Here is a 21,951-nt window from a genome sequence, read left to right as displayed (position 1 = left end):
CAAAAGAACAAAAGTCAAAGTTAAACATTTCTATTGTGTCATTGGACATGACTGTGCAACTCTACGCAAAAGTTGACCCCTCTAATTTTTATAATCAATAAACATAATAATTAAGCTTAAAAAGATTTTAAAAATCTTACACAGATCTTAACATAAATCATAAACTTCCTTGAACAATTTTAAAACATTTCATAAAACTGAAGGCTAGTTGTATGTCAGAAATCACCTAGGCTAGTAGTGCACTACTTGCATTACTAATAAGTACAGCAAAACAAAATATTCAGAAACAAATATTCAGAAACAAATAGTGCTTATTTTACTTTTGAAAAACCCACCCTTTTGCCATTTTGGTTCATCATTAGGCCTAATTTTGTTAAAATTTGATTTTAGTAATTTTCTCTTTTTTCAAATCTGATTTTGGTCATGCATCAAACCTTGTAACATTTTAGAATTGCAACTTTTGAGTCAGAGTTACAGATTCAGTAATATTCCCCCTTACATAAGTTGTTATATGCATTTTAAAATTTCAAATATGCCAATCTCTAATGTGCAGAGACAAAACTTAGGGGGTGCTACTCCTCTGATAACAACGGCCATAACAAAAATGGTTCATTTTCAATTTTAGAGCCCTAAAATATAAAGTATAAATACTTTTCTATTTAGAAAATGTTAAATCAGTAAGCCTAAAAATACAAAACTTCAAATCAGCAGAAAATGCCATCAATCAATACAGCCTGGGACACCCTAAATCTTGAGCCCGGCACCATTTATATGCAATTTAAGGTATGATTTCTCTGATAATTAAACGTACCATTTATCTGTAGAAAAATAAGAAACATTAAAATTATTAATATATATCGTGAGACTTATATATTCATGACATTGAGATTATAACTGTTGTTAAGTTAGTAACATGGTTGTTAAGTCAATCTGGCTTCCCCATCGAGTTTGCTTGTCAGAAAGTCGCAAAAGGTAGTCACATGATCCCAGGACACTATAGCTGTTATAAATATGAGTCAGTTGCCAAGCATATGAATTTTGATCAGATAAACCATGAGGACGCCACAATGGCCATAAGTGGGGAAAATGGTCATGTCACTTTTCAGTGCCGTTGTAACTTCGAACGGTCACTAAATGACCTGTTGTAGGTTGAGGACTCTCCGTATAATGAAAGCTTTATATATGGTTTTCTATACACTGCTTCAATCAGTACGCTGCATAGAAGGCTAACTTTAAAGATCACTCAGACAGTAAGACTGGTCCAAAATGTGTGACCAACTTGCTGGTTGATACCCGTCAGCAGCATGTAACACCTGCTATGGGCCAACAGTAATCACCAATACATTTCTGGTTGCAATTCCGGTCTGGTGTATCATTACTCACAAAACCAGCTTTTCTCTGACCCAAATGCTTATCCAGAAAAAATTGGGCTGCCCACTTTCAGGATGTGAGAAAAACTAAAGTTGATAAGCATTATTTTTTAGTTAAGGCTTGCTCCTTAAAAATTAAATTGGCTCTTGCCTTGATATCATTCCATAATATGATAAAGACATTATTCTTCTGGAGAACAATATGACCCTGACTATAACTTATCTTTCACTCTGATTTCTCCCACCCCCTCATTTTCATTTTTATCTCACCTTTTTAAAAATATATATTTTGGGTCAAATCAAGAAGGTGAAGGTATCTAATACTCCTGCCTCTTATCTTTTCCATAGCAACAACCCAGTGAAGAAGGTTGGGTTGAGACAAAACTATTGACTCAAAGTCACCCAGCTGGCTTTCATGCCTGAGGAGCCTAGAACTCACCATCTTTGATTTCTTTACAACTTAAGATTCTTAAACAAAATTAATAATGGTTAGTAATGGAATCTAATCCCAATAAGATACAATGAATACTGGAAATAAACGGAGTATTGATTAAAAATATTGTTGAAGGTGGCCCTGATGACTTGTTTTTTTCCCCACGAAATAAAGTGATTTTTTATTTATAGGATGGACATAGCCTTTCCTCCCTTCCTTTCCCTTTCTCTTGTTTTATGGAATACTTGCTCTTTTGTACTATAAATTAGTTTACTTACGCCCTTCACAAGATCATCAAGATTTCTCTGGGATTCTTAGTGTTTTGTTTTTTTTCAAATGATGAAATTGGTGCTAATAACAAAAAGCTATTTTATATGATAGAAAACATATAAAATACTGCTATCAAATTATATGTTCAGGTTTTGTAGAAGCATTAAGTAATTATAACTCTTTTCATAATATTGTTTACCATAAGAAAATATATATCAAAGTTATAGGGTTTGGATAATAACTTATTTAAATACACAATAGTAATTATTGTTGTTGTCAGGGTATGGCATTGTTACATTAGCCAGGAGACCACATGCTATTGCAGAGTAGTAGTTTGGCTGGCAATTTACCAGTTCTGTTGTGGGACATGCTTGCATACTTCCCAAAGTGTGCCACAGAAGGACAAGCTCACTTTGAACCAGAAGGAAAGACCGGTGGCTCTTCTTGCAGTGTCAGCCAAGGCAATTTCATGTCATGGTGGTAACTTGATAAAATTCTTACGGGTTATCATTAATCGGTTTGAATCAGCCTGGCCTATTTGAACTTTGTTCACAATTCTTAGAAGATATATAGGGTCAAGGGATGGAGGCACTGCTTTTTTTGTAGCCGTGCCGGCAGTTTCATATGACTTTTCATTGGAAGTTAGACAAGTCCTTACTTCATCTTCCAGTAGCAATTGAAGTCAGAGCTCTTCCAGCAGTGGGTGATTGGAGCTTCATGCTTGTTTTTTGGTTTGCTTGGCTGAGTTGGTTTTTGGATTTGGGTTTTTTTGTGTTTTACTATAATGCATTCTGGATGATATAATGTTTGCATTATTGTGAAATTGCAAAAGGTACATCAAGGTCAAATGTGATAAGAAAGCCAGTTAGTGGTGAAGATGCTGGTTTAGAAACTGATTTGGCTGATCTGATCTATTGAAAAGTTACTATTTAAAATCTCAGTGATTTTTTTTTTTTCAGGAAAAAAAAGGCAAACTGGATTTTTAGATTTGTCTCCAAAAATAATTTGTCAAAACAAATAGAAAACATTCTTGTAAATTTGTCTTCTAAAAGTTTGAAACAAAACCTGCAAGTAGATAGATATATAATATATATTATAAAAGTGATAGACAGTTATTTTTCTTTTCCCCTCCAACGAGAGCAATTCTTTATGACAATCTCTAGAATGTTTTAAAACTGGGAATGTTTTGATTATCCCATTAACATTTTAATGTGTTATTTTTGGGTTTATTCAGTGGGAAAATGTGGTCAACTAGGGAAATTCCACGTCCCATGAGATTTTGATTAAGCCGCAACATAAATCTTCTCTCTTATTTCTCTACAATAAAGCTCAGATTTTTAGACATTTCTTTCACAAGAAAAATTCATAGGGTGTTCACCATGAAACTGGTTGAGCAGCATTGGATTCAAAATTACTGTTTTTAGTTCACTATACACATTTGCTGTTTAGCCACAATTTAAGCAAAAATACTGAGGTTAAAAAGACTTAAATGCATGTGAACAAATGGTTTATACTACACAATTACCTTATCTTTTACTTGCCTTAACCATGTGTCTAAGAAAAATGTTCAGTAAATTCAGAGATACCAAACTTAGACCAAGAAAGCTAGTCCTGTGCTTACTTATAGAGACAAATGCCCTTCTGAATTTATTGGAACATGTATGAGAAGTGATTTCTACTTTCTGTTTCATAATTCACTCACTCAAAAATGCCTCCACTTTTTATTTTTTCCCAAATCCCAAAAAGGTTTGATGTGATATTTAATATATAAATGTATAAATGACATCAAGTGAAGAGGCAATTAAAGCTATATTAAAAACATTTCAAAGGAAAAAAATACTGTTATCACAAAAATTATGGGATTGGGTATATCATATTTCTATAATATGTGTTAGTAATAATGCTCTGTATTTCTCTATAGACCAAATATTTCTAGAGGTAATCAGCATGCAATGCTTATAAATTTTCTGTCAACCATTCTCTTTTATACATTTAAACTATTGAAAATATGAAACAGAAACATCTTCTGGCAATAGAAATAATTTCTCTGAAACCCAATATTGCCCAGAGACCCAGCTGCAGGGGTTGTATATGAGAGCTGAGAAAACTGTACTGAACCTTTGTTCCCTTAAAGTCCACAGTTATAAGGACCAGTAAGAACTAGTGCTAGTGTGGGTCTGCTTTGACAACCATTTCCAGAAACAGCATCCACTTCTTCGTACCTTCAAACTATTTGTCTTAGAAATTCGGCAATAGAAGGACATGAAAAAAGATTGACAGAAAAAACTTGTAGATATCTTGCACATCACATCAAGTAATTCATATCTAAATGTATGTTAAACTTTGCTACTTGCCTAATATGTTAAGAGATAAAATAGAAATAATTTTTCCTAAAGAAATAAATATGCACAAATTTAACACTGATTATAAATCTGAGGTCATATATCTTACATGACTTGCAGTACTTCTATGTTCATTGGTATTATTGTTTATTATTTTTTCAAACACAACTAGAACAGTCTTTCTGTTGTTACTAAATGGAACTGATGATTTAGCATTGTTTGTGAAATGCAAATGATACAGGAGAGAACCATTATAAAAAAACGTACACTAATCTCTTTAATAATTACTGTCTAATATTTGTATCACATAAAATACAAATTGGCAGGAAATAACAAGACAATGGTAAAGACTACTTACCATTAATGTTTTTACTCATTTCCACCACTTACCAAAGTTGGCTAATACAACTGCTGAAAAGCCCTGCTTGAAAATGAAGTTTTGACAAAGAAATCAAAGGATGTGTAATTTTACCTTTTCAGTTGATTTTGCTGCTCCAAATTTTGGCTGTCACACTACATATGGAAAAAATAAGTTCCAGCTGCCAAAGCCAGAAAAACTTCATTCTGATTTGATCTTTCCAAAGATTTAGGATTATGCAGTATTTATAAGGCAACTTCATGAACTCCCAGAAGATATCCATGCAACCAAATCTTCATTTACACAGGTGTATTTCTGAGCCTGCATATACTTTAAATCATCCTCAAAGAGCCATGGAATGCAAGTTAATCAAAGTTAAAGGGGAAAAAATTAAAATAATCCCAGCTTGTTATGTAAGATTGCCTTGTAACATTTGGTATGCTTTTACTGTGAACATTGTAAAGTGTAAAAACAAGGCCACCAATTCTATCTCCATCTTTAATGAGGTAGTCCTCATTTAGCAACTACAATTAACAATTCACAGGTGAAGCAAAGTGGTTGCTGAGTGACTTTGCTCATGATTTTACACAGGAAAAAGCATACCATGTGACCGCAATGGCATACACCCGATTGAGAGAGAGATGCTGTAAAGCTTATCAATGTGGGTATTGGTTGCAAAACTACTTTTTCATCACCATCGTGACCGCAAACGGTTGCTATCAAGGCAGTCACTGTGAGAACTACCCATACATTCAACAGCAATAGTAGGAAAATGGTAGCAATAGCCGGAAAAGTAAAATACATCATTTGAAATGACTTCATCCGATTCAGTTTAAAGCTCCTCCTTCTAAACCTTCAGATCCAAAGAAAATCTCAAGTAATAAACACCACTGCCACATTTTAGATGAAAAACAATGCGAACCTGAAATAAAGGTTAAAATGGATAGATTCTGTACCCTTACGAGGTGAGCAGCATATAAATTTAACAAATAAGAAAAATAGGTCAGATAAAAGTGAATCTTTCTCTTTTCCAGTCCCAGCAGGTGGTGCTGTAAATTCCACTAAAGGCCTGTCTAATAATTTACCTGGCACATCTTGCACAGATATTCAGGGTAACTTTGGCTTGTGGTTCAGCTGTATGTGAACTTCGAGTTTGGTTAAATTTGCTTCCAGTAGATACCACACTGGTTACCCCTTCCATTCTTAAATCATCAAGATCTTCTGTAAAGGAAATGATTTTTTTAAAATAAAAGTACAGTGAAGAACTTAAATAATATAATCTAATATATTCATTATAAAAATCCTTATAGAAATTCTCAAGGTAAAACAAATGTGGAATCTGGACAAACGAGAGAAGAGGAAGCGATTGCTGACTGGGTGCTGCTGTCTGTTTCCTGAGTGCTGCAGATCACACCCTATGCTGCTGAGTGACACTGGTTGCCCACTGAGTGTGATCTGACAGTTGCTTCCTGTTGACCTTGAGGAACAAGGAAGAATGCAAGAAAGCCAGATTCTGGAGAGCAAGCAAACAGTGCAGTTTGGCATTTGAAAATCTTTCACTTAGGTTACCTTTCCATTCTTTCTAGAATTGCAAAGGTAATGTGGGATCAGGAATAAAGACAACCAAGGAATTCCCATCCTTCAACTAGCCCAGTTTGGTGTGTGTGTGTGTGTGTGTGTGTGTGTGTGTGTGTGTGTAGACAAAATAAACATCAAGCTCAATTGAGATAATAAACTTCCAAAGATCCAATCTATATTTTAACCACTTGAGATTAAAGAAGCAACAACATATTTATCTTTTGAGTCTAGGGACAAAAAACTATGAGAAACATTTCAAGAAGTAAAAAACTCAGGTTTTTTCTGCTTATGGAATGATGGATAGAATATGAACAATATCAAAATAGTAATTCCTGCTATGATTCTCTTTAATTTGGACAAAAAGAACTTTGTGTATACTCAAATGAAATTCACAATTACAGCAAATACTCAGAGATGCATAGTCTAATAAGAAATTTCATTTAAGTATTTGGAGGCTGATGCTTGATTAAGAAATTAGCTCTTTGATCATCCCTCTTAAAATAGGCTTTGGTAATACATGTCTTTATGAATTTTTTATGAGTTTCAATTTGTGTTATCTATTTAAAATGCTCTATACATTTTTATATTCTTACAATGTAGGCTAAGATTTAAAACATAAAATTCTACACCCTTTCCTTTCCTTTGCCAATTCTTCAGAACATACACTAAGAGACTATTTCTGACATGGAAGTTTTATGTGGAGAATATATTATCTTCACTTAGCAAAGGATATCAATCTCAGACATATTTCAGTAAGATTTAAATTTCATGAGAAAAGTCTAAACCTGCATCATATCTTTCAACAAAAGATTATAGGAGAAAATACAGTATATTTTTAGAAACACAAAGACTACTATCATGTCAGATTATAAAATCTTGTTTCTAAATGATTCTGCTTTTGAAACCAATCTACAGTAGATAGGTTTAAGTCTGCAGCCTATGGCTCAACATATTTTTCTTCAATACATTTCCTTCATAACATATATCCACATGTAATATATTTTAAGAAATTGTTGCCAATGAACTCAAACTCTGAATTACTGAATTCATTTCTTTCATTGTATTTTTAAATATATATCAAAATAAACTGAAAGTATTTACAGTGTAAATGAAATTTGTCATAGTAATTTTTTATGTCCTCTTCATTTAAATACCGTATATACTCGAGTATAAGCCGAGTTTTTCAGCCCATTTTTTGTGCTGAAAAAATCCCCCTCGGCTTATACTCGAGTCAGATTCCCCTCTGAAAAAAAATGGTGTGGAGTCGCTGCCGCCGGAGCGGCCCCAGTCCCGCCGCCTCGGGAAGGGAAAGGCAAAGCGCTTTTGCCTTTCCCTTCCGGCTGGGGCTGTTGGGAGTCGCTGCCGCCGGTGCGGCCCCAGTCCGCCGCCTCGGGAAGGGAAAGGCAAAGCGCTTTTGCCTTTCCCTTCCCGGCTGGGGCTGTTGGGAGTCGCTGCCGCCTGCCTTTCCCTTCCCGGCTGGGGCTGTTGGGAGTCGCTGCCGCCTGCCTTTCCCTTCCCGGCTGGGGCTGTTGGGAGTCGCTGCCGCCGGCGCGCCCCAGTCCCGCCGCCTCGGGAAGGAAAGGCAAAGCGCTTTGCCTTTCCCTTCCGGCTGGGGCTGTTGGGAGTCGCTGCCGCCTGCCTTTCCCTTCCGGCTGGGGCTGTTGGGAGTCGCTGCCGCCTGCCTTTCCCTTCCCGGCTGGGGCTGTTGGGAGTCGCTGCCGCCTGCCTTCCTTCCCGGCTGGGGCTGTTGGGAGTCGCTGCCGCCGGCGCGCCCAGTCCCCACCGCCTCGGGAAGGAAAGGCAAAGCGCTTTGCCTTTCCCTTCCCGGCTGGGGCTGTTGGGAGTCGCTGCCGCCGGAGCGGCCCCAGTCCCGCGTTGCCTCGGGAAGGGAAGGCCACGGCTTGAAGGCCGCCGCTGGAGCGGCTGCGCGCGCCGCTGCGCTAGCATCGGATCGGGCGCGCCGGACGGTTCCGACCGAGCCCGAGCGTCGTCTTTGGCGCCCGCCCAGCGCCGCGAGCTCCCTGTACCGGGAGAAGGGGAAGACCCCGGGCGGGGCAGGGAGAGGAGCTCTCCCTCCCGCCCCTCTTTCCGCGCCCACCAGTGTCCCCGCAGGGCGACCCCCGCCCGCAGTCACCGCCGCTTGAAAGAGACGGGCCGGGGTGGGTAGAAAGCGCCGGGCGCCCTTGGAGAAGGTCCCGCGTTCGCCTGTCTGCCCGCGGATGTCAGCGGAGCTTTGCCGCTGCTTTGTCCGGGGTCTCTGGGCAACACGTCCACCCGAGGGCTTGTCGCTCCGGCACGCAACGAGCGCTGCCCTCGGATTCCCTGTCCGGTTGCCCCTTTTTGAGGGCGATGGCAGTAAACTGTTCCCGTAGCAGTGGCTGCTCCGCTGACATCGCGGGCAGACAGGCGAACGCGGGACCTTCTCCTCCAAGGGCGCCCGGTGCCTTTCTACCCACCCCGGCCCGTCTCTTTCAAGTGGCGGCGACTGCGGGCGGGGTCGCCCTGCGGGGACACCGGTGGGCGCGGAAAGAGGGGCGGGAGGGAGAAGCTCCTCTCCCTGCCCCGCCCGGGGGTCTTCCCTTCTCCCGGTACAGGGAGCTCCGCGGCGCTGGGCGGGCGCCAAAGACGACGCTTGGGGCTCGGTCGGAACCGTCCGGCGCGCCCGATCCGATGCTAGCGCAGCGCTGCGCGCAGCCGCTCCAGTGGTGGCCTTCTGCCGTGGCCTTTCCCTTCCCGAGGCGACGCGGGACTGGGGCCGCCCGGCGGCAGCAACTCCCAACAGCCCCAGCCGGGAAGGGAAAGACAAAGCGCTTGCCTTTCCCTTCCCGAGGCGGTGGGACTGGGGCGCGCCGGCGGCAGCGACTCCCAACAGCCCCAGCCGGGAAGGGAAGGCAGGCGGCAGCGACTCCCAACAGCCCCAGCCGGGAAGGGAAAGGCAGGCGGCAGCGACTCCCAACAGCCCCAGCCGGGAAGGGAAAGGCAGGCGGCAGCGACTCCCAACAGCCCCAGCCGGGAAGGAAAAGGCAGGCGGCAGCGACTCCCAACAGCCCCAGCTGGGAAGGGAAAGGCAAAAGCGCTTTGCCTTTCCCTTCCCGAGGCGGCGGGACTGGGGCCGCGCCGGCGGCAGCGACTCCCAACAGCCCCAGCCTGGAAGGGAAAGGCAGGCGGCAGCGACTCCCAACAGCCCCAGCCGGGAAGGGAAAGGCAAAAAGCGCTTTGCCTTTCCCTTCCCGAGGCGACGTGAGATAGTGAGATCGTTTCCCAAATTAATTATTTTTATTTTTGAAATTTACCAGTAGCTGCTGCACTTCCCACCCTCGGCTTATACTCGAGTCAATCAGTTTTCCCAGTTTTTTTGTGTAAAATTAGGTGCCTCGGCTTATATTCGGGTCGACTTATACTCGAGTATATACGGTAACCAGATTCATGTAGTCAGGCTTTGCCAAGTTGCCAAGTAATCTACTGGAAATATATATAATTTTCCACTTAAAATGATAAAATACAGCAAAACAATTATGATTTGTAAATATAATAGTGTCCCATTTAGATCAATTCTTAAAGTCTTTAACATTTTTAACTGAAAGTTTAACAATTCATACCACAGTCCAACTCACCTCACAGGGTTGTTGTTGTCAGAAAAATAGAAGAGGAAGGTGTGTTGAATATGTTTGCTACCTTGAGTTATTTATAAAAGTAATAAAGGCAGGAAATAAATAAAATAAAATTATTGGAGATTGACTAATATGTACCTACAATATTTTTGTATGAAAACCAAATGCTAGATTATATGGACATGTTTTTATAATAATTTTATGAGTTTATAATGTAGCATTCAAAGAAAATAGAAAAGCACATACTAGGAAAAATAGGGAAGGAAAAAGGGAAAAGTGGGGGAAACAAACGGGGAAAAAGAAAAGGCATTGACTTCCGACTTCTTCCTGTGCAGTAAAATAAGGCATTAACATCAAACCTCAACTTTTTACTTTTACATAATAAACTAGCCATTTCTGTAACAACAAATCTATCTAATTGGTAAAACCCAAAATCAAAGTTTCAATTGTTTTCCACCCTCAAGCACAAAGTCTAGAATCGGTTTCCAAGTAGAAATAAAAGTATTTGTATTTTTTTCTCAATTTAGCCATCTAGGCTAACTCCATGAATTTTTTCAGCCAGTCATCCACTGTGGGGGTCAAGGTGACCTTCCATTTCTGTGCGAAGAGTAGTTTTTCTGCCATCAACATGTATAATATCAAAGTTCCAAATTTTTGATTATATGGACATGTTTTAAGAGTGAATTGAACAGCACATTCCTATGCCTTAAGATAGTCCTACAGTTACGACCAGAATTGGGACCAGAATTTTCATTTCTAAGCAAGCCAGTTGTTAAGGCCCATAACTGTAGGGATATTGCAACAGTTGTAAGTGTGAAGACCAATAGTAGGTCACTTTCTTCAGTGTTGTTGTAACTTTGAATGGTTGCTAACAAATTGTTATAACCTGAGGACTACCTAATCTCAAACAACTTTTAAGGGTCCAGATTCAAAATAATTTTATAATGAACACTGGAGCTGATTATCAAGCAAAAATAGCTCTAACCCTATTGGTGGATTGTGCAGGGATAATTCAGAATCTACTTTAAAATTTAAAAATTCTGAATTGAACTATAAGTTAACATAGTGAACATTCTAAGTATTGCAGGGTCCCATGGAAGCATAAAGAGTGGCAACTCTCACTTTGACTATTTCACAAATCTGGAACCCAAATTTTAATTTAAAGTCAACATTTTATACTTTTTCCCCTCATCAAAGATAGCAAAAATGCACAAGTGATATTGAAGACATTTACCTAATGCAAAGGATAAATTAACTGGAAATAGGCACATGAATACCAGAGTTGATGGGAGTTGGCCAGTATATAATGTAATAAATATAAAAGACAAAAATACAAACAAATTGTGTCACCATAGTTGTGGATATTTCCATGTAATTAATAAAGCATAATTTAGAAACTAGGACAAGTTTTGATACATGATCGGATATAGAATTCAAATACAATAGAAGAATCAAGACTAAAATGTTACAATTGAGCATTACAGGAGTCTATTTGGGCCTACAAAAAGAGCTATTTCTTAATATCAAGCGGTGTCTACATAATATTTATTTATGGTGTCAGCAATTATCTTAATAAAATCTGCAACTGAGAACATTTATCATTTGTGAGATTTTTCACTGTTATTTGGTTTTAATGGAATGAAAATGCTTGTCTTGGTATCTTTCAATACATTTCATTTGAATTATTAAATCATTTTCAATGTTATAGTTTGTTCTTTTTAGTGCAGCCAATTTTTCTTTTAAGAAAAAAAACACCTTTTAATATATCAATTGCGATCAGTTCTACATAATTAAATATATTAATCCCGGGTAAAATATGAAATAATCTATTCTGGTTATTATATCAATGTTTGGAAAGTATTTTTTAAATAAAATCAAATTCATCTTTGTATCCATAGACTAAATATCACTTTTTATCTACTGCATACAAACATTTTATATGAAAGATTTCTACATTTTTTTATATACTATCTGAATCCATAAGAAAAAACATTAGTGCCCTCAAGTGGCAAGAACTAGACAGAAATATATTTCTGTATCAAAGTTTCCAAAGACATTGTTGTGCTAGTCGAGGGAGGGAGGGATGGATGGATGGATGGAGGGAGGGAGGGAGGGAGGGAGGGAGGGAGGAAGGAAGGAAGGAAGGAAGGAAGGAAGGAAGGAAATGTGTGAGAGGGAAACTTGTGGTATATTTAATGTCAATCAGTTTTGCCATATCAAAAACTTCTTATCACAGAAATAAATTCTGAACACAGAGATGTTATAAGAACATGCTGTTGGAAAAAGTGGAGAATAGAATTGTTTTGAGGTCAGGTCAAAGAGAAGCAAAATAGTTTACAGAGCGGATTGTAAATAAAATCATAGTATGTGTTCTTGTCAGTCTGGTGCAGCAAAATCAATAAAGAATTCTGTAGTCCACAATGCTTAGCAACTCTCTTATCTCACAAGATTTATAGTACTCAGATAGCTTAAATTTATGTCATGGTCTGAAGGCAAAGGAAATGGGAATGAGGAAAAACGGTTACTTTAGAGATGATCAAACATGAAACAATTGCAATACTTGACAAGAAGCTCTCAGCCTTAAATAACTAATGACTGTAATATTTCAGGGTATCTTAGTCCACATCTGAACCATGAAAAACATATTGAACCTTCTGATTAATTTCTGTTCTTGCATTTCAATATTCAATCGGTTATTTTAATTCCTCTTCTCAAGTATTTGTTATTTTGATGAATGTCTTGCAGGTTTTTTTTAAAAAAAATCCTCTCCTGCTGTCCAGATACAGCCGTTTCCAATGTTAGATTGTGTTATTTTGTATTTTTGCCAATACATCTAATGTAAAGTTGATTGAAGATTGTTGATTGAAGATGGCATACTTTACATTGTAGGTGAAACAAATGTATAGTCCCCTAATATTGTTGAGAATATGGGGGCAGAATATTGTTGAGAATATGCTTTCTGTATTTGTACCATTACGGCACAATCTATTATTAATATAGTTTTCAGTTAGGTGGCTCAGCATAAGCCAGAGAATGAAAGAAGAGTATTGGAGTGGTATTAGCTGGGAATTGACAGCTATAGTGACAACAAGCAAACTTCTTTTGTCTTCTCAGTCTGTCTTGTACAATATTTCTGGGGATCTACGTAGCTTTACCGATATATTTTAGTTATTCATTTAGTTTACTGGGTAGATATTAAAGTTAGATAATGCCTGGTCTAAATTTTCATTTATGTGTCTCAGATCTGAATAGATATGGTTATATTGTAGGCTTAATTGTGCAGGGTGGATTATGTGATATGCTTTGGATTGAAGATGGAAGATGTAAGGAGATGTGACACTCAGCTGATTTTCTCTATTAAGTAGTAATTGATGCAGGTCTCCATCAACCTGTTATATATGTGGTGTGGGATATTAATATAATGGGATCAGTTTAATAAATTTAATTCAATATAACCACTTTTATGTACAGTCAATAAAAGAAAATGAATAATCTAAGGATCTTCAGTTCCACAGATGATGGTCTTAACTTTCCTCTAGAGCTTGCTCTGTATTGTGTAAGTTTCTTCATAAATCACAGCTCCAAGGTCCAATTTTCACCAGAAACCAACCATTTTATGAAAGAAAGCCAAAGCCATCTGTTGAAGATTGCAGCCTCTCCTTGCATCTACTGGTTTTTGATTACTGATGAAAATGTCAAAAAGTAGATTTGAAGGCTTTTACCTAGTCTAGTCTAGTGAAGAGTCTAGTGAAGAGAAGGACCAGGGGAGACATGATAGCAATGTTCCAATATTTGAGGGGCTGCTACAGAGAGGAGAGGATCAAGCTATTTTCTAAAGCGCCTGTAGGCCAGACAAGGAACAATGGATAGAAACTGAACAAGGAGAGATTTAACCTGGAAATAAGGAGAAACTTTCTGACAGTGAGAACAATCAACCAATGGAACAGCTTGCCCTTGAAAGTTGCGGAAGCATCATCACTTGAGACTTTCAAGAAGAGATTGGACTGCCATTTGTCAGTAATGGTGTAGGGTCTCCTGCTTGGGCAGGGGGTTGGACTAGATGACCTACAAGGTCCCCTCCAACTCTAATTATTTGTTATTTGTTACTTAGTCTCCTGGGCCTGTTTCTCTTCTGGCCTATTCTTAATTGAGAGAGTCTACTTTTAGGAGACAAATAGAAGTTCTTGTTTTTCTCTCTCTAAATATGTAGTTTAGCTAAAAGTGAGGCTTTCTATCTTAATAATCGCAATACTAATAGCACTTAGACTTATATACTGCTTTATAGTGCTTTACAGCCCTCTCAAAGCAGTTTAGAATCAGCATATTGCCCCCAACTATTTGGGTCCTCATTTTACCCACCTCGGAAGGATGGAAGGCTGAGACAACCTTGAGCCTGGTGGAATTCAATCTGCCAAATTGCAGTAGGAGTAGCTTGCAGTACAAAATAAATTCAATGTTTCCCTCAAATATAGTGAATATCTGTTTGTTGGATTAAACCTATAATCTGCATGAAAGGTAATATATATGGTGAATATTTTCTTCTCTCTTTAAAGACAGTTTTTTTTTTACTTAATTTTAGTTTTCTGAATATGTCCAGAAGCATCTTCTGTAACAAGGACTGCTGAATGTAAACCTCTAGCACCAATTAGAAAGAAATTTGCTATTTTTCTTCTGTCTGAAACAAGCATGGAAACTGAATTCCTGTATTAATTGCCCCACAACTCTTCTAGACTCTTCCTTTCCCCAAAGTGGCGTATGCATTTATGAATGATGTATGTTCCAAACTCAACCAAGTAGATCTTACCATGTTTAGAGACGAAAATAAAATGAAATCTCAAAGCAATTATAGCCTTTTCATCATATTATATAGGTGTCCCTATAAAGAATAGACAAATGCCACAAAACAAACACCATTTTTCTGAAAATATTAAGGGATAAGAGGAAATCTCCTCAAGTAGTGATTGCTTATAGTTTAATTAGATAAAGACAGAAAATAAATGCTTATCTCAGAAAAAATACTTAATTGCAGCCTGGTGAATCTTACTATTGTTTAACAATCTCAGGATTATGCCATAACAGTAGGGATAATGGGAATTATCTCAATAAAACCTCATTTATAGAGCTGGACTACCGAGAATTCAGTTTAAGTCAAGAACATTATTTAGACATTTTTATCCAACATAAATCAATGTGGTATTATAGAAAATGGACTCCATTTATTTGGAAGGAGCGGTCCCAAACAGAGCCAACATAAGCTTTTTAAAATAGGGCTTGTTTGGAAATGTAAACATATCTGAACCAACTACAGCCAAAAGCCCCATTAAGGTAATGGGAAACTATCTTTCCAGTGCTATTACAGAATCTGCCTTATTAAAACCTTGATCTTCAAAGTGCTGCATTGGCACAAGCCCCATTCATTTTGAAAAAGTTCTGCTTTCAGAAGGATTTTTCAGAAGTAGCAGCAGATTGCCTGATTATTAATAAGTGCCAGATCTTATATATTCACTGTGGAATTAGAGAAATATCTGAGAAGTGATGGGCTTGAAGGAGGAATAAGCATATTTTCTCTCTCTCAGTATCTGCTTGGGGAAAATTTACCCTTTGTTGTCATTCCCCATTGGAAAAGACAACCTCTGATTGAAAACCACATAATAAAAGATTAGGTTATCTCTGGATTCTGCATTCTGTTCAACCTAGCTATTGTTAGTATTTAATAAATCACATCATTTCATTCAATGTAAATCCTCCTCCTTATAATATTCATTATATAGAAACTGTCTGCATATTGACCAAAAGTCTGGAGAATGTTTGATGGAAGAATGGCAAAAGATAGTTTAAGATTATAAAAGATAGTTTAAGATTTAAGAATGAGAGCAGTGAAAAGGTCTTGTAGATAACAAAGATATTGAAAAGAAATATTTAGGCAGCAGTTCCAACCTATGACCTTCAATTATATTTGGACTATAGCTCTGGGTTCTTCTGCCTTTTGGCTATCCTAATTCAGAATTCTGGGGGTTTATTTTAATTATGCCATGTTATGAATGTATAAATTATTTTATCGAGACTCACACACAATTCAACAGAAGAAAAAAATAAATTACTTGAATCATGATGACTCTAAGTGTGTACAAAAGCAATAGTTGCTCTCAATGCAATGCTTCAGGAAGGCCATTAAGGAGAAGCTATCATCTCAAGAAGCAAGTTATTCCTACGGTGGTGACCCCTTTTGGGCTGCTTTCCTATAGTAGCTCTTCACAGATGGTGTACTTGTTTCTGGGTGGCCTTCAGGCAGACTCATATAAAGCAAATCACAATAATTCACACAGGAGAAACAAGGGCATAAGTAACTTCTTCATTGCCTCCCGTTCTAGGCTGCAACTGAAGTATCAATTCTTTCTATTCTGCTTCTTCAAAATTCAATTTTCACTTCCACAAATTATCACAGGGAACACTATTGCTCACACACTTGTGATCTTTGTTGATTTAGACACATCACAGCATCTGAATATGTTTTCCAAGGCCTTTATCACTAATCTAGCAAATCCTAACCTGCAAGTATTTGTCTTTTTGTTTCTTTATTGTTGATCATAAAAGGACAAGCTACCTATCATTTGTAGAGTTAGAGTTGTTGAATTATTTAAATTGCTGCTTTTGTGATATGATCTTGTAACATACTGTTACTTCATAGGGACTTTTTTTCCCAAGAATAATATTAAAATATGCACTTTAATAAATAACTTAATGTAGGAAGTGCTAACTGTAGGAGTATTTCCTATATGAATTACTTTTTCCCTTATTTTAAAATATGCACTTTGATAAACCACATAAAATAGCTATTTTGTAACAACTCTGTCTCCAACTAAAGTTGGGCTGCAGAAATCCAGGCAATCAGAAGATGGAAGAAAAGAGTTGGATGTACGTTCAACTATCTGTGGGAAGCTTTTCTCCCCCATAATTCTATCAGAATTTGCCTTCCTGTAATATGAGTCCATTATTCTGTGTCTTGCATACTGGAATAACTGAGAACAAGCGTTGACCTTTTAAGTAACATTAGTTCATATCCTGAAGACTATCTGCCTTTCAACCTTTTCTTCTCTTTCTAACTCCTTCAACCTCTTATCACAGTATTTAGTTCTCTGACCACTGCTATTTATTTATTTATTTATTTATTTATTTATTTGATTTGCCAATTGTTTACAAGATAATAAGTATAAGTGTATACATAGTTGTGAATACATGAAATGGGTACATATAAGAAAAATAAAAGAAGAATAAGAGAAACAATAGGACAGGGACGGTAGGCACGTTGGTGCGCTTATGCATGCCCCCTATATATTCTTTGAAAATTTTCTTTGAAATTTTTTGAAAATTTGCCATGTTGTCTCTGGATCCTTCTTAAAGTATAATGCCAAACCCAGAATAAAGTGGAAAAAGTACTTCTCGTGACTTGGAAATAATAGATTGGATAATGTTGTCTATAACTGTGTTTGCTTTTTTATATTTACATTACACTTGAGTCACATTTCCATATTTAACTGCTTGTATTATCAAGATTGTTTTGAAATGTACTTCTATCATGTAAGATATTAGTTATCCCATCTAATCTTATATCATCTGCAGATTTGAGAAGCATTCCCTCCACCTCTTCGGGCAAGTTATACTAAAAAATGTTGATGAGTAGAGGAACCTTTGAGATACTTCACTTAATATTCTATGCTACTGATGAGAAACTACTGTAGGAAGTTAGCATCCACCTCTCTCCTAGAAAAAATGAAATATCCTGGGAAATATTAAAAAGGCAGAATATTTGCTCTAAAAAGAGTGGAAACTCACCTCAGAAGCAGAAACTCACCCCCACCTTTGTTAATGGGTGGGCCATTAAGGCCTGGGGCCAGAATACTTTACATAACAAAGATCTCCAGGTAAAGCTACAGCAATTGCCAAAAGCCCTTTTCAGTGCATCATCATCCAGCAAGGCTCAACCAAGCCTGGAACTCAGGACAGCCTACAGACTTCCCTCTGCATGGCCCCATGGGAGTCTGACAACCAATCAGAATACAAGCTCCAATTCAAATCCCAACAAAGGCTATAAAACCCAGGCATTCTCAGCACCTCAGCCCTTTCTTGATTTCCTCCACCTTGAAGTATGTGATCATCCTTCCTTTTCACCCTAGAGCTCCAGGCCATGTGGTCCTGTCCACCATTAAACCTTCCAAACAGCCTCCATGTTTCCAGTGTCTTTTTCCCCACTTTTTCCCCAGTGAACCCAGAAGGATTTTTCTTCCAACACTACCAATAACATTTTTGAGCACAACTTTCAAGCAAGTGATTTATGTCCTTCTATCCAAACCACAATTAATTGATTTTCTAATCAGAAAGCTATATACTGCTTAATCAAATATTTTAAGTAAAAATATACTACATGTACTTCTGAAATAAGGAAACTGCCTATTCAAAAAATAAGATTAAACTGGTTAAAATGTTTCTTAACAAATTCTTGCTGACTTATAGTAATCATCATATTGTTTTAATAATCCTTAAAAATACATAGTTTTAAGATCAGTTTATAATCTTCACAAATATTAATAACAGACTGACCAGTTTGCATTTCCTTAGATCCTCCTTTGTTCCTTTCTTGATGAAAAGAACATTATTGTCCTCTTATTATCTGACACAACACTTTATGTAGACCTTTAAATATATAACATATAAAGATTCAATTAGACCATTTCTAAATTTCTTCATTATCTTAAATGTAATTCATCTGACTCTGGAGATGTAAATTTATTCAAAGTAAGTGGATATTCCCTGATTATAGTATGTAACCATCAATTTCCAGATTTATTCTTGCTCCTTAATAATTTCTTGGTAGAATAAATATCCCACTTTTCATAGAAGACTGAGCTAAAATAGGAGTTTGCCTTAAGTAATAATATTAGGCTTTTATATTCATTTTCCTCTCTCCCTCAACTAAATATTCCTTATCAGTTTGCATGAAGAATGACTAATCATGTTGTGTCTTTACTTTATCCTCTCCAAAGAGAAATATGTTAACAAATAAATTATTAATTTTTGGAAAAATTATGCTAGACAGAGTTTGTCTTGCAACAGATGTTGGGATAATTAAAATCTTACATCACTATCAGTTCTACTGATTCAAATCCTCCATCACCACTACTTTTTTCTCCTTGCTTATCTTTATTTTCACATTAATTTTCTTAAATACAATTACTTCAAAAACAATTACAAATCCAGGTAGTCCTTGAATTATTGCTGGGAGGCAGAGGCAGTTTTTTTCTTGTTTTCTTCCTCTAAAGTGTGTCTTATAGTATGGAGTGTCTTATAGTCTGAAAAATGAGGTACTTTTTAAAAAGCCCATTGACTGCAACATTTTATATCTCTCTAGACCTTTTAAACTAAGCTTATAATACCTAAGCAGACTCTTGGGAACCTGAGTTCAGATTCCAAATTGAGTCTCATAAGGATAAGAGCCATGGTGGCACAGTGGTTAGAATGCAATATTGAGGGCTACCTTGCCCACACACCAGGAATTTGATCTTGACCAGCTCAAAGTTGATTCAGCTTTCCATCCTTCTGAAGTTGGTCAAATGAGGACTCAGATTGTTGGGGCAATATGCTGACTTTATAAACAACTCAGAGAGAGTATTTACAAAGCACTGGAGGACAATATATAAGCCTAAGAACTAATCCTATAATCAGTTGAGGACACATTAGATAAATTAAGTTTTGTAATTACCCAGCAGTTCCATGGCATCATCTTCATTGTCGATATCTTCTTCTGTTACTGAAGGAGTTGTGCTGGGTAGAGAATCAAATGAATCTTGTGAAAGCATCGCAGCCAGCAATTTTTTATGTTGCTGCTGTTGATGTTTCAGTCCTTTAGTCTTCGGTTTCATCTTTAAACTAGAAATAATAGTTAATCTATTAGTCTTATTAATAGCAATTGTTTGACCAAGAGAACCTACATATTTGATAGATTAAATAAGTCAACCATCCATAATTAAGTCCTTTGGATTTCATGGGACATTAAAGCAATTTACAGGGTAAAGATATAATAATAATTAGAGTAAAACAAGTCATCCTGAACCATATAAGATAACACACATATGGCATATACTTCATTGTACCTGTAACTTTGTTATGTATACAGTTGCCATCATACAAAAGAAGCCTATCACTGGAAACACAAGCTCAATTCAAAAGAAAGATAATGTCAACTCCGATAGCTTTTTAGGGAGTAGGAAGATGTCTTCATCAGGGATCCCAATCCAATCATCATGGCAGACAAAATGTTGAACCCATCCTTTGGCCTACCATTATTTACTTACAAGGTGGATACTAAAATAGTAATTGTGTTCAGCTAAATATAGTAAAATATATTCACATGAAACAGAAGCATGCGAAGCCAATTTCCCCAATTGTGTAGAATTCAGCTAAGTAAAGATTTATATCCTAGGACCTCTGGATAAACAGAGCAAATCTAACTAGAAGGACTAAAATTGCCTTTACCACTTATCCGTTCTGAAACCCTATATTATGAAGTTTGATCACAGCAGTTGACATAATTTGCAGGCATAAGTCTAACAAAGAAATTTCCCAAGAAACAAAACAAGAAAATGAGAAAGAAAAGACTGCAAGTATACAGGGTATATCAATACTTAGGCCCCTTAAGCTAATCACAATATGTTTTATTAATTAATACTTTTTTTGAAACAATATTACTGTACTTAGGAATGTTCAAATGACTAAGAAGGTGTTTAGAAGAAAAAGGCAAGCAATATGAATATTTAATGTAAATTATATAATAATTATCTATGGCGACAGTGTTTTGGTATACCCTGTATATACAATATTTAAATGCCTTGAATTAAAATAATATATATCCATGTTATTTTTAAAGTCCTATGGTTTGATATATTCTCAATTGTTTTCAAGTAGTAACTATTGTTACTAGCTCTCTTCATATAACCACATGTATCATTAGATCATTTAATACAGTAACACTTCAAAGAATTAGATTGGAAGTATTTAATCAATAATATCTTTTTGTAACTAGATGACCGATGCAGTAAATATCTGAATAGACAGCCTAACTCAAAGATAAAACCTATAATTAAATTCTAGACACCTTTAAAGTTTATTTTCTATTTTATTTTAAAATATTTTAAATGTTGAATTCTAATTAGAGCAAAAAACGTTTCCCTATTATTGATGGACAAAGTCTAAAACATAATATCTCTTTTCATTCTCATTCTTGGTCAGCCCATGCCTTGACTAGGCACCTGCTTTGTGATTCCCTGGCCCTTTAATTTTTTTCATGCCTATTTTGAAACATAGCTCATTCCCCTAGGTTTGGTCTATTGGATTTGCACATAGTTATCTTCGAATGCAACATATAGTGTAATAGTGTTTTATAGTACATACAAATGCATATTAATGTACAAATTAGTGGTGGGATCCAAATTTTTTTACTACCGGTTCTGTGGGCGTGGCTTGGCTTGGTGGGTGTGGCTTGGTGGGCATGGCAGGGGAAGGATACTATAAAATCTCCATTCCTACCCCACTTCAGGGGAAGGATACTGCAAAATCTCCATTCCCACTCCACCCCTCTAACCTGCTTTCCAGCTCCGTTCTCCTGTGCAGGGCAACAAAAGAAGACCCAGCCGATCAGCTGGGAGTTGGGAGGCAGAGTATAGATGGGGGTGGGGCCAGTCAGAGGTGGTATTTGCCAGTTCTCCGAACTTCTCAAAATTTCTGCTATCGGTTGTCCAGAACTGGTCAGAACCTGCTGAATACCACCTCTGGTACAAATGGATATCCAGCTAAGCTATAAATGGGAGGGTGCTTTTCATCCTAGCAGAGAGAGAGGAATCTTTGCAAATGGAACTTATCAAGATCAGGCACATGATCCTGGCTTTCAAGACCTTATTTGCTAGTGTGAAGAGGACCAAACGTTTTCTTTCTTTTT

General features: G+C 37.3%; 1 protein-coding gene across 2 annotated transcripts in view; it reads right to left on the bottom strand.

Annotated features, from left to right (window-relative positions):
- Positions 1-21,951, bottom strand: part of C3H8orf34 (chromosome 3 C8orf34 homolog) — a 75,913-nt gene that overhangs the window by 28,855 nt on the left and 25,107 nt on the right. For both annotated transcript variants that reach the window (XM_087961823.1, XM_026689288.2), the window contains exons 7-8: positions 19,720-19,886; positions 5,859-5,994 (exon numbers count right to left, since the gene is read on the bottom strand). In XM_087961823.1, coding sequence (XP_087817949.1) covers positions 5,859-5,994; positions 19,720-19,886 — 303 coding nt within the window. The remainder of the gene's footprint in view (positions 1-5,858; positions 5,995-19,719; positions 19,887-21,951) is intronic.

This window comes from Notechis scutatus, chromosome 3 (genome assembly GCF_049901735.1).
Source record: "Notechis scutatus isolate UNSWTSFEM ecotype Mainland chromosome 3, rNotScu1.2, whole genome shotgun sequence".
Lineage (NCBI taxonomy): Eukaryota > Metazoa > Chordata > Lepidosauria > Squamata > Elapidae > Notechis > Notechis scutatus.
The sequence above is the reverse complement of the archived record's forward strand: the minus strand, read 5'-3'. Positions and strand labels throughout refer to the sequence as shown.